This window comes from Xyrauchen texanus, chromosome 11 (genome assembly GCF_025860055.1).
Source record: "Xyrauchen texanus isolate HMW12.3.18 chromosome 11, RBS_HiC_50CHRs, whole genome shotgun sequence".
Classification (NCBI taxonomy): domain Eukaryota; kingdom Metazoa; phylum Chordata; class Actinopteri; order Cypriniformes; family Catostomidae; genus Xyrauchen; species Xyrauchen texanus.
In genome coordinates this window covers 19,605,743-19,621,775 of record NC_068286.1, presented here as the reverse complement: position 1 = coordinate 19,621,775, position 16,033 = coordinate 19,605,743, and the positions used below count along the sequence as shown (strand labels likewise).

Here is a 16,033-nt window from a genome sequence, read left to right as displayed (position 1 = left end):
GTAGAGTTTTCCTTTAGTAACACCATTGTTAATTCGTTGTACGCATACTGTGGTTTTTAAAACATGGTTCTTGCCACAAAAAAATATTATATGTACAATAGTAAAACCATGGTTATTTTTGGTTACTATGGTTTTACTACAAATACTATAGTTCAACTATGATTACTGTAGTAAAACCGTGGTTAATTGCGAGGAAACGCAAAGTTTTGTGAAAAATTATGGGTTCTGTAACTGTCCTTTTGTGGTGTTACTAGCCTCTATAATTATTACACCAGAAAGAATGAGTTTACTCATCAATACCACATTACTAGTAACAAAATGTGAATGGGGAAAACATTTCAGTCAATTCTGGACAAGAATGATACTCCTGTATTTGTATGAGATAGTCTTAATTTGATTCAATGGCCTAGTATTTGTTAAAAGGTATTAACTTTAATAGCACACAGAAGTGCATGCATTGCACATACGCATTTCAGATACACACAGAGACACAGCCTTGTTTTGTCCCATAGCCCCCTCCCCTTTAAATAGCTAGCACTGAAATATCCCTCTGCTATACAGTCGCCTACTTCTCTGTGTGCTATTCACTTCCAGGCCTCAGGACAGCTGAGAATTTGCTGCAGTTATAAAGCCTGTCCATTCAGTTCTGTTTGGGAAGGGGCTTTCCACCACTTGCACACACATGTACACACTTTCAATCCCATGGGACTTGAGTTTGAATGCTTTATGATAGACTATGCCTCATGATTTTACCAGAATTATCACAACTATTTCAGTGTCTGGTGTGTGCACTTGTGAATTAATTTACAAGCGCACTTAGGCATTTAAGCAAAAATTATTTTATTACAAAATAAACCCTGTTGTACTTGTCACATTTCAATGTCTTGGTTTGATGTTGTCATAAAACTGTTCAAATGCATTGCAATGGAAGGCATTTTGTCAGACACTAAGGTTTCACATCTCAGTTTACCTCTATTACTTAAAACTAGAATGTTTTCAACAGCCTTACAGTCAAAGGGTGCCTTGAAGTCTAAGAAAGTAATGACATGCTGAACCATGTATCATTTAATAACATGTTTATAATCATGAAATGAAATTGACATAAATCTTAAAGAGATCAGATATCAACTGATTATTAATATTGCATGCTGTACTGCTTTATATTTCCTGATAAAATTTCAATTCGATTTGATTTACATTTAAGACCAAGTCAAATAATAATATAGCCTACCTACAATTAACAGAAAAACATTACAGAAACATTACATCACACTTTACATTACAATTAGCACCATGACAATAAACTGTATGAATGATAATTTAAAGTATATAAAATAAAAAGCTTATGTATTAAATATAATATACTGTATGTGCTTTTATCATCTGTATTTGGCAATAATTAATACAGCAAAAAGTGCAAACCAGTTGATAAACAGAATACATATCAATGAGGTATATGATACCAATTTTAGGATCCATTTGGATTTTAAACATATCCAAGGGCATAGATTCCAGGAGGGATGGGGGGAGCTAGCCCTCCCCAATAATCAAAACAAGCAAGTGCGTTTAATACAAAGTTGTATTAAAAGTGCTTACTAACAATAAAGAGGACAACATAATATTTTAAAAATACCTCTAAATGACATTCACTGAATTAAAGGGGAAAAACAACTTGTATTTTTTTTGTTTAATTTATAAAAAATTGAACTGCAAAAAATCCTATTATCAAGTGTTTTTGTCTCGTTTTACATTTAAAATAGTCCAAAAATCCTTAAAACAAGATACATTTACTTGACAAGCAACATAAAAGATATTTAGACTTGCTTTAAGTGAATGTATCTTAAATATAAGTGTATTTTGATAAGTGTATTTTTATTTCACAAGACAAAAAGCTACTCATATTCAAGATATTTGCTCTAAAAGCAAGTCTAAATATCGTATATGCTGCTTTTCAGGTAAATGTATCTTGTTTTATGGATTTTTAAATATTTTAAAATATTTCCATCCATCCATCCATCCATCCATCGTCAACCGCTTATCCTGTGTACAGGGTCGCAGGGGGCTGGAGCCTATCCCAGCTAACATTGGGCGAAAGGCGGGGGACACCCTGGACAGGTCGCCAGTCCATCGCAGATTTTAAAATATTTAAATATTCAAATTATTTAAATATTATATTCGAAATTCTCTGATAACAATTTTTTCTTCTGCAGTATAGCTGCTAAAGTAAATGTACATAAAGAGTTTTAGATATTTATATTAGAAAAATAACAAAAAAGATATAAAAAATAAATAAAATTTGTATTGTATAATGGCCTAAAACCAGGGCTGGACTGGTAATCTGGCATACCGGGCATTTTCCCAGTGGGCCGATGCACTTTGGGGCCGATCATGGGCTGACTGGCCATCGAAAGATCCGAGCGGGCCGGTGGGTCGCCACGAAACGGGCCTAATGGGCTGCGATAAGCTAAAATGAGCTGCCGCATTATGCAGAACGGACCACAAAACGGCGCTGCGATATGCAGAAAAGGACAGCGAACACCTGCCCCCCCACAACTTCTGTCTCACCCCCACCTTAAACAAGTTTTGGGCCAGTTGCCATGTAAAATCCCAGGCCAATTTCTCTTCCCAGTCCAGCCCTGGCTAAGACTATACTCTCTCACCTTTTTGTTCGCTTGATTTCGATGCATCTTTAACTCACAAAATACAAAATCTTTCCTCTTTATAGAGCTGCGTATCACCATTTTTCTTCACCATATGATACACGCCGGGACACTCATATTATAATTCACTATGTCGCGAGCAATCACTATAAAAAAAATCTAGCTGTAGCAAGACTGCACCAGTGATAAGTATCTCCGCGCGAGAGTGTATCAGCCGGGAGAAGTTTGAAACTCTCGTGCTGTTTTTCACGCGACTCATATAAGCGGCTCTGACCACACAGACAAATGCCAGTTTCGGAGTTTGTGCTTATTTATACAGCCCGCTTCCTTATTATTTGAACTTTAATAAAGAATGCATTAAATACAGTATATAACAGTGCAGTGTTTCCTTTTTAGATGCTCTGACAGGCAATGTTTGCTCAAGCAGAACACCAGGTACGGCTCCGCTTTATTTCATGACGACACTGCTTCTGTATTTACTTATTTTGCATTTATGTTGTATTATAATACTTTGCTATCTACTTCACCTTAATCTGATTGGAAAGTTTGGAGTGCATCTGGACTGTGAGCTGTTCTTTCTTCTTCTCATCAATCAAGTGCGAGCTGAAGTGCTGCTCTCCCACGTCATTATTAGCGTTTCAAAAGATCTCATGTTGTGTTAAATGAAATCAGATGACTATTTGACAACAAAACTTTTTGATGACAATTTTTTTTTGTCGCCGCTGTCGACTAATCGTTTCAGCCCTAAACACAAACAAAAACTATTTTGTGCAATGCTTGTAACTGTGACACAAAACAAATTGCAAAACTCACCTACATATTAACCACAAATGCTTGCCATTATGTGAGCTGTCTGAGATTTAAAACTTAAGCAATTTTCACAATTCACAAACAAACCATTTGTATTCCGTGACAGCCATGTGAGTAAGCCCTTGAACTAAGAATGACTGACCCTAGTCATCTTGAGCCCTGTGCCCCAACCAACCTTAACATCAACCAAATTGACAACTGCAAATCCAGGCCTAAAAGAAACAACAAAAACCAATGCAAATCAAAGCTTTTCCTCAGACTCCATCATGTTTCAGCATGCCTTTGTCTTTATCAACACCCTTTCTGCCACACACGCCATAGTCAATAAGCTTGTAGTGATTCAGTCCTCAGTGCTTGTTGTGTCCTGTGAAATGTCAGTGAGGTGTGAGAGACTCACAGCTTGGCACACTCGTCCCAGTGGTTTAAATATTCGGCTGCATGCTCGTCATCGTATGTGGTAAGACAACGGGGGCACTGCAGTTCAGCGGCTCCCTGTTGTGCAAAGTTACTGATAGTTCTCTTTGAGCTTGTTTCTGGGGGACTGTTCCTTAGTGGTTCGGCAGTGTTCGCCTGTCGGTGGGGAGCTTTTTTCAGGCCAATGTGGAGTCGTCGTGAGGATGAGGCTTCATTGATGCTCTGTGGGACAAAGAAAAGATTTATGTTACAAGAAAATAAGCTTGTTAAAGCTAACCTTTGAAAATTGCACTGTTAAAACTGGGTGTGTGCAGTGGTTATCTTAAGAATTAATTTCTATCTGATCTAACCATTACAAATGTCTTTTGTTCATTTAACCACATTTAAGCCGGCGCAACATCAGCTGATTTTTCCAGTGATTTTCATGTGTGAGCTTCATTAAAATAATCTCCAAGAAGTGAGGAAGACGAATCGGTCTTTAGCGTCTGCCCGTGGGAGGTTGTTAATGTCTTGACCGTCAGGACACCCTGCTGAAATAATGGTTCCAGCAATGGGAAAAAAGGATCCAACATGACAGAAAATGTGTTCTGTCACAGGAGTTGGCTCTTATGTTCCCTTTAAATTGAACAATGAGCTTCTTCTTTAACTGTAGCACTGACAAGAGGTCAAGCTGATCTTAACATTTTCATCACACTCAGCTGCATATCATCACAACCGCTGATTGCAAAGCATTTTCCTGCTTTTTTCCTACACTAAAATGACAAATGAAATCAGAATGCAAGGCACAACAGTTTGCTTTTATTGAATGTAATTTCTTTACTGACTGAAAGCTGCATATGGCCATATGCATTCTAAGGCAAGCCTTGAGGGGATAAGTACACAATCACACACATTAGTAAGGTAAAGGTACTCCATAAATGCATCCTACATCACTCGTTTACAATTGTTTATGCTCACGTGGTACTCCTGATATTTCAGCAAGCTTCACGTCGTGACAGGGAATCAGAAAGAGAAAGAAAGTTGCGGTGAGTTGGTATGTCCGTCACCCCTCCACCATACTTAATCGGCAGGTGTGTCATAACTCTGACTGAAGAGAGCAAGGTCTCAGCAAAACAGTCGGCAGCTGTCGGCAACCTCGTGTTGTTTTGAGTCTACCAGTGTAACGCTGGCTTTAGTCATAGTAAATAATACTTTTTGATTTGAATAAAATCAGTTAATTTAGACAAGGTCACATGAAGAACACATTTCAAGTTAACTGACAATTTTTTTTTATAATGTGTGCTATTGGCGTGGTAGACACTGCAATGATTTGAGAAACTCACAACTTGCCTGTGCGTGTATTTGCTGCTGGAGTCGCCCAACTTTGCTTTGAAGGTCCAGAATTTTTCCTTGCGCCCTCTCTCTGTCTGCTCTCTCTGATTTAAAGTCCTCAATATAGGCCAACACCTGTGAGAGAGCCCGGAATTATGACACTTAGTTAATGGGCAGAAAGACAAACAAAACTACTAACTTGTTCTGCAAGAAAATGCAAGAACTTCCTGTTTTAAAGAATTCAGATTCACAACTTGACCTATGATTTTATTACAAAAATAAATTCTATTATATTTACAAGATTTTCTGTCTTAGTTTGGGCACTTATTTTCTCGCAATGTTTTCTTTTTTTTATTTATATTACGTTAAGTGCCTTGAAATCCTATAAAAGTGTTCAAATGTGTCATTTCGAGGCATTTTTGTCAGAACACTGTGTTTCAGTTCTGTTGATTGGTGCTTCAAAAAGAACAGTTAATAACCTGTTGCTCAAGCATCTGAATACGCTCCTGGTCTCGTCTCAAATTGTCGTCCCTCTCTCTGCTGAGTCTCTCAGATTCAATCATCTTCTCCTCCACAAGGCCGTTTAGTCGAGCTATCTCCTGCTGTATCAGAGCCGTGCTGCCCGCTGTTGGAGTTTGGGTCATGGTGGGACCAGCAGATGCCAGGCCGTTTGATTCTTTCAACTTCTGACACAAACCCCTCACATACTCCTCTCTACTGGAGTCATACTTCTGCCACTTTGAGTTTAAACTTTCCACCTGAGAAGAATGGAACAAAAACATGTATAGTAAAAAATGACAGGGCATTTTCCAAGTTCCATTTTTTGCTGCTTTACCTAAAAGTTACAGAATAACATTTTCTGTGTATGACATGGGTAAGACAAGTGTCAGTGGGTGATCAAACAAAAATTCCATCATGTGGTACTTACATATGCAACTCTCTTATTAAGCTGGTCGTTCTCCTCTTGTAACTTGCTGATAATGACATTTAGATGGGAAACCTCTGAGGAATCTGTTGTCTGGTAAAGACACAAAAACACAAGGACAACTACAATTGTTAAACAGCAATAGAGAAGTGCTTTTATTTGTTGATATTGGAAGAATCTGTTCCATTCCATACATAGCAGTTAGTTAAATTTTGGGTACTAGACAGTGGCTTTCAATAGCGGAAAAGAGGTATATTGTACTCTGTGCATTTCTCTTACACACCTCATGAACCTGAGCTCTCTGATCCGTCATTGCAGCCTTGCTTTTCTCTTTCTCCAACCTCCCCAAAAGCTTCTGGCACACCTGCACTGTGGCCCCCAGCTGCGCCCTCAACTGCTCAGCTTCTTCAGCAAGAGAGTTGCAGAGGACAGCCCTGGTGGCCTGTGCCCGGTCACTGTCGGCCAGGGAGGAACGCAGTCGCTGGATCTCCCTCTCCTTCTCCTGCTCGGGCCTTTGCCTGATCATCTCCAGCTCTTGATACTTCTCCTTCAACTTTTCTTGTAATCTCTGGATCTCCTGGAATCAGTGAACAGTCAGGTTAGACACATTGCACCCTAGAGAGAGACTATTTCATGGCCATTTCCTGACAGTTCAGGTGAATGTGGTCAACAAATGTTGTGAAGTTTCATCACAGTTCAATACTGAAGCATCCATGAATGAGTGACACATCTTATAGCCTACTTACAATGGCGAAACAGTGTCCAACAACTAATGTATTTTACAAAGAATGTAGACTTTACAATGCTTTAGTGGCCGTTTACACCGAACGCGTTTTTACGTCTCTCTGCGCTGTTTTTCTATTGATTTTCTAAGCAGACGCGCTTTGATCGTCACTTGCACAGGAGCCATGTCAAGTTTAAAAGAACGTCAACTTTTTACAACTTGTCTCGAGACATCTTCTGACTTTTTACAACTTGTCTCGAGACATCTCTGCTCTATTCGTGGAACTGCGTCAAGCTTATTTTATATTATAATGTTTTATATTTCGTTTTAGTTGTTTGTTTTGGCGCAATGAAACGTTCAGTGTGAACGGCCCCTTAAAAACACCGTCAAATGTTTAAAACGCGTCTCGAGACACTTGCGTTCCGCTCTTTTTGTGGTGCTGGGTTTAGCTTTTTTTTTTTTTTTTTAAGCGCAAGGAAGCGTTCGGTGTGAACGGCCCCTTAGGAACATCGTCAACTGTTTAAAACATGTCTTGAGACGTCTGCGTTCTGCTCTTTTCGTGGCGCTACATTTAGCTTTTTTTGCGCAAGAACGCGTTTGGTCTGAACATTTCCTGGGTTGTTGATAAATTGTGCTGGAGAAACAAAGAATAATTGACAGTATGATGTGGTGAGATGATTGCATAAGAGTATGATATATATATATATATATATATATATATATATATATATATATATATATATATATATATATATATATATTTTTATTTATTATTATTTTTTACTTACTGTTTTACTGGTTTCTTGTCTTTGTGCGGCGTCCGACTCTGAATCCTTGAGGTTTTGTTTTAATTTGCAAATCTCCTTACACAAACTCTCGATAAGGGATTGTGACGGTCCAACAATATATGGTTCTTCACCTTCTATAACCACAGTTTTCTCATACTTTCCCAATCTTGCCCTCAAATCAGCAATAATTCCGTCTTTGGTGGAAACCAGTTGATTTAAATGAGTAATTTCTTGTTGTGTTTCGTGATAAAATGTGTTGAGTGTCGAGCAGCTGCGTAACTTCGCCCTCAGCGCCTCGTTCTCCCTCTTCATCTCATCCATACTGAAAAATCCGCTCTTGCGTTAAAAAAAAATACAACCGCCGCACAAAAAGTAGCCTACTATTTTTCCATAAGCTGTAAAGGTTTATGTACACCAAAGACATTGAGCTTCAGCCCGTGTGAGACCCACACTCAATTTCGAAATTATTTTATGATGAGGGGATTTCCTCGCGGGGACTTCCTCCATCTCACATAGGTTTTTTCTTTTCTTTTTTCTTTCTCTCACGCACTTCACATAAATGTCGAAAGAGAGTTTAGAGCCCCTCTTTTGGCATAATCTATTCCGTTAATTGTCGAGTCATGTGTGCTTTAGCTGTCATTTTTTAGATATTTGAGAAACAGTTCTCTCTCATCAGAGTAGTTTGTGAAGATAGGAGTTCAGTTTGACGCAGCTTGATGCGTGAGCACGACTGTTGCGTCCCTTCAAAGACATTAGTAATTCATCTTAAAGTTAATTTAAAAAAACGGATTTATTTTTATTTTTAGAAACACTGGACCTTAATGCTTATTTAATATGCAAATTTAAAGCACACAAATAACTAATATTGGCATTATATTCATGATGTTAGCCAGAGGGGAACTAGCCCCCACAGTGAGCATGGATTCTCCTAAGCTTATTTTCTTATGGAGTTTTGTGTTCATTGCCACAGTCGACTTCAGCTTGCTCACTGGGTTCAAAATACAATTATTATTTACTTTCTATACACATTTTACAATAATACTTAATCAAACTACACAATGAGCACTGTAAGACATTATAAATATTACAGTATATATTCTTCACATAATTTCCTGTAAAGCTGCTTTGAAACGACGTGTGTTGTGAAAAACATTATACAAATAAAATGACTTGACTTCCTCTTCACTGCCAGTGACGCATTGCATCTAACTAGTATGCACTCATTAAAATAAAGGAAGCTGTCGCTTCTCGCTCGTTTTCAGAGTAAATGCACATTCAAATTGCAAAATTCATGTGGAGCTACCTGTTTAATGTGGCTCACTGGCCTTAAAAGCAAGGCTCAAACAATACTGATGATACATTTAGGCTAATGTTAAAGGAATAGTTCACCCAAAAATTAAAATTCTCTCACAATTTACTTACCGTCATGTCATCCCAGATGTGAATGACTTTCTTTCTTTTGCAGAACACCAATGAAGATATTTAGAAGAATATTTCATCTCAGTAAGTCATGCAATAAATGTGATTTGTGGCCTGAACTTTGAAGCTCCGAAAAGCACACTAAGGCAGCAAAAAAGGCAATCCATAGGATTCCAGTGGTTAAATCCACATCTTCTTAAGCGATATGATAGGTGTTGGTGAAAAACCAATCAATTGACCGGTTTCAGTGATGTCACTTTTTCCTCACAGCTGCCATATTTGTGACCATCAGCAGGAGGAAACTAGGTGGAAAAACACCAGTGAAACCGTATCAAGAAAAACATTAATGTTTGCTTTTGTTCACTCTAAGTCACACAAAAAGTTCATACAGGTCTGAAAACAGCACAAATATTGCCAAATTGGACTTTCACAATCATTTGTTATGATTAATCTCCGTACACTGGCAAGCCAGATGTGTGACCAGCGAGTACATACACCCACCAATACATTACCGTATACATCTCTTATTCAGAAGTTACAAATGTTTTATGTTGTTCTCAGCTCTGATTTGGTAACAATATTACAAAAAGTTTGTGATGATCCCATCTGTATGAATGTACTGTATGTTTAACTCCTGAAGAAGGCTTTTATTGCATCCCGCAGCACAGCACATTGAAGGTATATGGAATTTTGGTTGCAAACATGGTGGAGCGGTCGTACAGTAACATCACATGAAACAGGTCAGTAAGTTATTTTTTATTACTAGAAATATCCACCTTTTACCAGGCCTGACCAGTAGGTGGTGATATGCATGAAGAACGTGAATCGGCAAAATAAAAAACAAGAAGAACGTGGAAGGGAAAGTGGAGATTTGTTGTAAAAAAGGACTGACATATTGATCTGTTCTCACCCACAACTATTATGATGCTTCTGAAGACATGGATTTAACCACTGGAGTCATATGGATTACTTTTATGCTGCCTTAATGTGCTTTTTGGAGCATTGAAGTTTTGGTCACCATTCACTTGCATCATATGGACCATAACCGAACTGAGATATCCATTTAAAAATCTTTGTTTTGCGTTCTGCAGAAGAAAGAAAGAGAACGTTTTATTTTTGGGTGACCTATTTCAAGGAAATAACACACAAATCTTAAAATGTACATGTGTTTTTAGCTTTAAAAATCTAAATAACAGAATCCCAGTTTGTTATTATGATATAGGTCTTTTAGCCACATATTGTAACAACCAGAAGTTGCTTAGATTTTGTTTGTCATTATAGTGTATAATTTTGTTACAATGACTACTGAAAAGAGCTGGGATAGGCTCCAGCCCCCCGCGACCCTGTACACAGGATAAGCGGTTGACGATGGATGGATGGATGGACTACTGAAAAGTTGACTGAAAACTAAGAAAAAAGCATGATAAAAAACAACAACAAACAAACAAACAAACAAACAGGAATATTGGTCTATTATATTAAATTCCTTTTTTTTTCTCACATTTATTTACCCCAAATTCATATGACTATTTCTATACTTAATCCCCTCATCTCAGGCCATATCTTCTTGTTTTGTTACTGCCTATTTAAGATACCTTTCATTGTTTCGCACAATTTCCATAATAGCCACATAATGCCATGTCATTATATTGGATCACATTATATCAATTGTCTAAACAACGAATGCCAATGGTGCTTAGTCTGTTATCTGAAGATTGCACCATAAAACAGTCATTTTAATTATACAGTAATTAACAAACTTACAACGTCCTAACCCACATTCTTAATATAAGGCGTCTTTATCCCTCTGCCAAAAGCAGCACACTTGAAACAGCAGAAATTCCCACTCAGCATGTAATGTTTATGTGAGTTTATTATGTGCTGCATAGGGAAACCCCACCATTGTTCTCTAAAGTTTGCCATCTTGTGGTATCAGATCAGCAATGACATAGCTTTGATGCATATTGCCTTGACCGGCTTGTGGTGTGAAATGCTCAATCTAAAATATTTTTTTTAATTAAATCTCAATACAGTGACCCCACCACACACACACATTTGCTGAGGTATTGAGTTCTTACAAGTTGCTTTACACTTGCAAGTCAAATTTTGTTTTTAAAAATAGGCAAAAAGAAACACATTTCTCCTGAAATTCTATTTTCTCCTAAAGTCTAATGTTTTAGAGAGATGAAGGCTATTCCATGCATAATTTATGTAATTGTAACTACATCAAATATTATTAATAAAACACGGGAACTCATTGGGTGGGCATTTTTTGCCCCCATATTGTTGCCCCAAGTCCCCATTAATTTCCGACACTGTATTGGCATTGTATCTTTCTAAGGTATTTAAAAAGTTTTTTTTAGACATATAGTAGCAAGTTAACAAGATAAGCCCACATATATGTCAAACTATTTTGTGTTAATGTTTGACAGAGTTTAAACTTTGCCTACATTAAAAACAAGTGATGTTTGATCAGTGGTTATACATGTTCAGACGGTTCCCTCGTACCTAAATGAACGGCTCCTTTCCAGAATAAAAAGAAATATGCAGAAAATCACAGTATTGCAGTTCTTGAATAGTGACAGGGCAGAAAGTCTTGGAGAAGTTAGAGAAGAGAGGACACTGGTGGCAGTTTATGCAAGCTGCTGTGCTCATGATGATGTTCCCTGCTTGATTCAATAAAGTTAAATCAACTTTTGATTTGAATAAAACCAGTTAATTTTGATGTTGCCACATAAAGCATATATATATATATATATATATATATATATATATATATATATATATATATATATATATATATAAAAACATAAACCAAATATAAACCAAAATAAACTGGTTTTATTCAAGTAAATAAATAATATTAGAAATAATAGTAATAATATATGACTGAATCAACCTCAATACTTAAGGTTGCACCATCAAATCTATATTGAAGGATCAGATCAGTTAGAAATGGAACATTTTAATTTTTTAAGTTGGAAAAAAGAGATCTCTGAAATTATAGCATGAGTTTTGTGTTATTTATTTGGAGAAAAGAACTTACCAGACTTTCCACAGAGTGGCTTTGGTTTTCTTTAGAGATCTTTAGAGAATTATATAAAAAATATAGTAAAATATTTTCAGTTGTCCACCTGTTTAGTGATTTTGTAAATTGTTGTAAAATGTGAGAAGATTATAGTTGGTTTTGTACAGTAATTGTTAGTTATGCCAGTTCAGCAGAGTCAGATTCAAGTGATTCTGAGGTCTATCAAGAAAATGAAGAAATCAAAGTGATTCCATGTCCTTACAATTATTCTATTTAAAAGTCTTCTAATAAGATGTGTTTAGTTGTAATACATTGCTTTCAGAGGTATTTTCATTCGACTTCTGTTTGAAAAAATGTGCATGATTGAATTCAATTCTGCATACATTTTTTGGTATAATTATTGTAAATATACATCGACAGTATATAGTTGTCCCTGCTTCTAGGCATCTAAGTTCATTTGTGCATATACAGTTCTGAAAGCATACCTCTTCTAAAGGTTCCGATGTGTTGCTCTGTTCTGAAGATTCAAACGTAAAGGAACTTTCTGACTGTCAAATATGAAAGATTGTAAGTACACTCTTACAAGTTAATGCAAAAAGTGATTTACTGAAGTTAAAGATAAGCTTAAACTTACAGCGTTGGATGCATGTTTAATTATCTCCATAGTCATTTTATGGAAGATCTGCACAAAAATAACACAAGAAGATGCTATTACTCTAAAATATGACACAGTTCTTCATATCGCCAATTAACTGATTGTAATTTAAGTTCATTAAGGTTGTTCACTGGAGTACTCACTGGATTAGCACCGACTGCTCCCAGCAGGTACAAAATCAACATGGCAGGTTTCATTCTAAAATACACAATTCTGAGGATAAACTAATATAAAAACTGTTCAGGGTAATTATTTGTCTTATGTTTAAGATTTCTTAAAACATTTCTGTTTCTAAATAAATTATATGTGGGCTAAAGGTTTAAAAACCTTATCTTTCTCTTCTCTTAGTGTGAAAGTAAAGTCAAAGAAAGCAGCAGAAATCCACTAACATAGACTACTGTGTTTATAGCTGAAGGCTGGATTTAATGGTACAGTATGTCTGGAGACTTAGTTATTTATCAACATGACTCTTCATTATGGTAACAGCATCACTTTCTGCTCGCCAACACTCTGCGCGTGTCCCCACACTCATACTGCTGTTGGGGCATGCTAACTGGAGCGGGAATATTCACACAAGAAAATGAGAGTGCCAAAATATGAATGTTTACATTATGCAATGACATGCACTATAGTGTGCACTAACCTGAACTTCCTCTTTTGTCAATTTTTGTGTCAATTTTAGGATGCCAAACTATGGGGTATGTGGCCTCTAAATACTGAGTAAGAATGTATCTGATCCCACACTGGAACAGGAATCCAGGTAGCTCAGCGGTTAAGGCTCTGGGTGGCTCTGGGTGGTAGCTCAGCGGTTAAGGCTCTGGGTTACTGACTGAAAGGTTGGGGGTTCAAGCCCCAGCACTGTCAAGATACCACTGTTGGGCCCTTGAGCAAGGCCCTTGACCCTAACTGCTCCAGGGGTGCTGTTTCATGGCTGACCCTGCGCTCTGACCCCAGCTTAGTTGGGATATGCGAAAAACTGCATTTCATTGGCTCTGTACCTGTACTCTGCACAATGACAATAAAGTTGAATTTTAATCTTAATGAGATGAGAGCATAACAACCTTCATATTTATATGTATTGTGGATAACAAGCAATTTTGTAATTTTTGCATAAAATTCTATCCCTGTATAAATATCTCCATATCAACTTATCCCCAACCAGGCTTGTTGTTAAAAAGAATTATACCAGAACTTCCTGCTCCATATTTGGAGTGCCTCCTACATTCCTACACATAATCATCAGTGTAGCCAAAAACCCATGTAGCCTATATAACTGCACTCCTAGATGTTTACTGGTAACAGAGTAGATTACTAGAGGAAATATAAAACAATGTACAATGGTTAACAAATAAATATTCAGCTCTAGCAATTTCAGCATTTCATATATATCTGGAAATCTTAACATACTTATATGGCACAGCTCTGCAAAAGGCAAAATGGAGTATCTACATTTTTTTTTGTTCAAAAAGTCATGACTGTAGAAAGTTGGGTAACACTTTATTTTGATGGTCCCCTTATAGATATTCAACTGACTATGTGACTTATCAACTGACTTGCTATAGCTAGTAAACAGTGTTTCAACAAACATTAAGTAGACTTTCAGTAGCCTGTATATAGATCTTTATTAATGACCTACTTACCTTCTTTTCTTTTCTTATTTCACTTTTAATTACACAAAGGTTTTCTGGAAATGCTCCACTGACTGTTTGTTGCATATGAATTTCCTATCAGTACAGTGTCACTTTACTTAAGGTATTATAAACTGTTCATCTATAGTTACCTAGGGAAATCAAAATAAAGTGAACTTCTAAGGAATACAGTTAACTAACTGCTACATGTCTCCTTTTTTGAAACAGTCAATCAACAGATGGTAAATACCAAAATCTGATAATAGCACACAGGAATAGCAGCCCCACACTGCAACCAGCACAGAGACTGTATGTAAAAGAAATTTAAATGTAATATTATATAAAATATAAAAAGTCATTGTTTTGTCCAACAATTTTAATGAACTAATGTTCTCAACAATAATGTAAGTAGGTCATTAATAAAGATATACAGTATATACAGGCTATTGAAAGTCTACTGAATGTTTGTTGAAACAATGTTTAATAGTTATAGCGAGTCAGTTGATAAGCTGTTATTTCGCTGTTATACAGGCTATTGAAAGTCTACTGAATGTTTGTTGAAACACTGTTTACTAGCTATAGAAAGTTAGTTGATATGCCACTTATAGTCAGTTTAATATCTGTAAGGGGACCATCAAAATAAAGTATTAACGAAAGTTGTTGTGCTTTAATAACACAGAAATATCTTGGCTCAGTAGGTCCTTTAAATGCAGGTCGATGGAGATTTCTCTTTTGAAGCTCCAAAATGAACAGACAGTCAGCATAAACATCATCCAAACGTCACCAGCTGATAAAATAATGTCTTCTGAAGCGACACGATTGCTTTTGGTTTTAAAAAATAAATATTTAACAACTTTTTTATCTCTTAATCATGCTTCCGGTGAGCAGCGGTACACGCATGTGACAATCGCATTGGCATTTGAAATACGCAAGAACTATTGCAGGTGCGTCACAGCAGGAAGAGCTGCACTATTTGCAAGTGAGAAGGAGGAAAGTTGTACAGGAGCTTGGATGGTTTTGGTTTAGATCTGTATTTATCTGTTTCGTTACTAACAGTAGTGCTTTTGTGTGCTTATTCTGGATGTCTCAATCGAGAAAAGAGAACGTGATATTACATCGGTATCCATGTCAACACGAATACGTCACACGAGAGACCGCTTGGACTCCACCCTCTCATGAAGTGTTGGAGTGTTATTGATCTTTTTTCTCTGCACCAAAAGCAGTTGTTGACTCATATCGTCATCAATATGAGTCATATTGATGACGTTTATGCTGTCTGTCTGTGAATTTTGTAACTTCAAACAAGAAATCTGCATTCACTTGTATTTTAAGGACCTGCTGAGCTAAGATATTTTTCTATTTTTCTTCAAATATGTTCTGGTGAAGAAAGAAAATCATACAGACCTGGGGTAGCAGGAGGGTGAGTAAATAATGAGAGAATTTTCATTTTTGGGTGAACTATCCGTTTTAATGTATATCTGAATTTTCAACTAGTTTAGGATTAGAGAATCATCAGTAATGTTTGAGTTTGATTTCCAGGAAAGTTCAGATCGATGTTAATTTAAAGGAATTGTTCACCCCAAAGTGCAATTTCTCTCATTATTTACTGACCCTCATGCCACCACAGATGTGTACGACTTTCTTTCTGTAGGACTATACAATGCAAGTGAA

At 36.8% G+C, this 16,033-nt stretch overlaps 1 protein-coding gene across 2 annotated transcripts; it reads right to left on the bottom strand.

The window, feature by feature from the left end:
- Positions 1–861: 861 nt before the first annotated feature.
- LOC127651711 (TNFAIP3-interacting protein 2-like) lies at positions 862–8,070 on the bottom strand. 2 transcript variants are annotated; one of them, XM_052137672.1, is made up of 6 exons: positions 7,633–8,070; positions 6,404–6,697; positions 6,124–6,213; positions 5,675–5,953; positions 5,214–5,330; positions 862–4,106 (listed from the first exon to the last, which is right to left on the bottom strand). In XM_052137672.1, the coding sequence occupies exons 1-6, from the start codon at positions 7,951–7,953 to the stop codon at positions 3,864–3,866; spliced, it is 1,344 nt and encodes a 447-aa protein (XP_051993632.1). In that variant the 5' UTR covers positions 7,954–8,070; the 3' UTR covers positions 862–3,863. The 2 variants fall into 2 exon arrangements, with proteins under 2 accessions (XP_051993632.1, XP_051993633.1); XM_052137673.1 differs by having other exon boundaries at positions 3,986–4,106; positions 5,207–5,330.
- Between the last annotated feature and the right edge of the window lie 7,963 nt (positions 8,071–16,033).

Excerpts from the sequence above, each read along its gene's own strand:
- LOC127651711 (XM_052137672.1), bottom strand. The coding sequence starts at position 7,953 with ATGGATGAGATGAAGAGGGAGAACGAGGCGCTGAGGGCGAAGTTACGC. Across the intron at positions 6,698-7,632 it reads GACAAGAAACCAGTAAAACA|GAGATCCAGAGATTACAAGA; the intron begins GTAAGTAAAAAA and ends CACTGATTCCAG. Across the intron at positions 5,331-5,674 it reads TTCAGATGCTTGAGCAACAG|GTGTTGGCCTATATTGAGGA; the intron begins GTTATTAACTGT and ends GCTCTCTCACAG.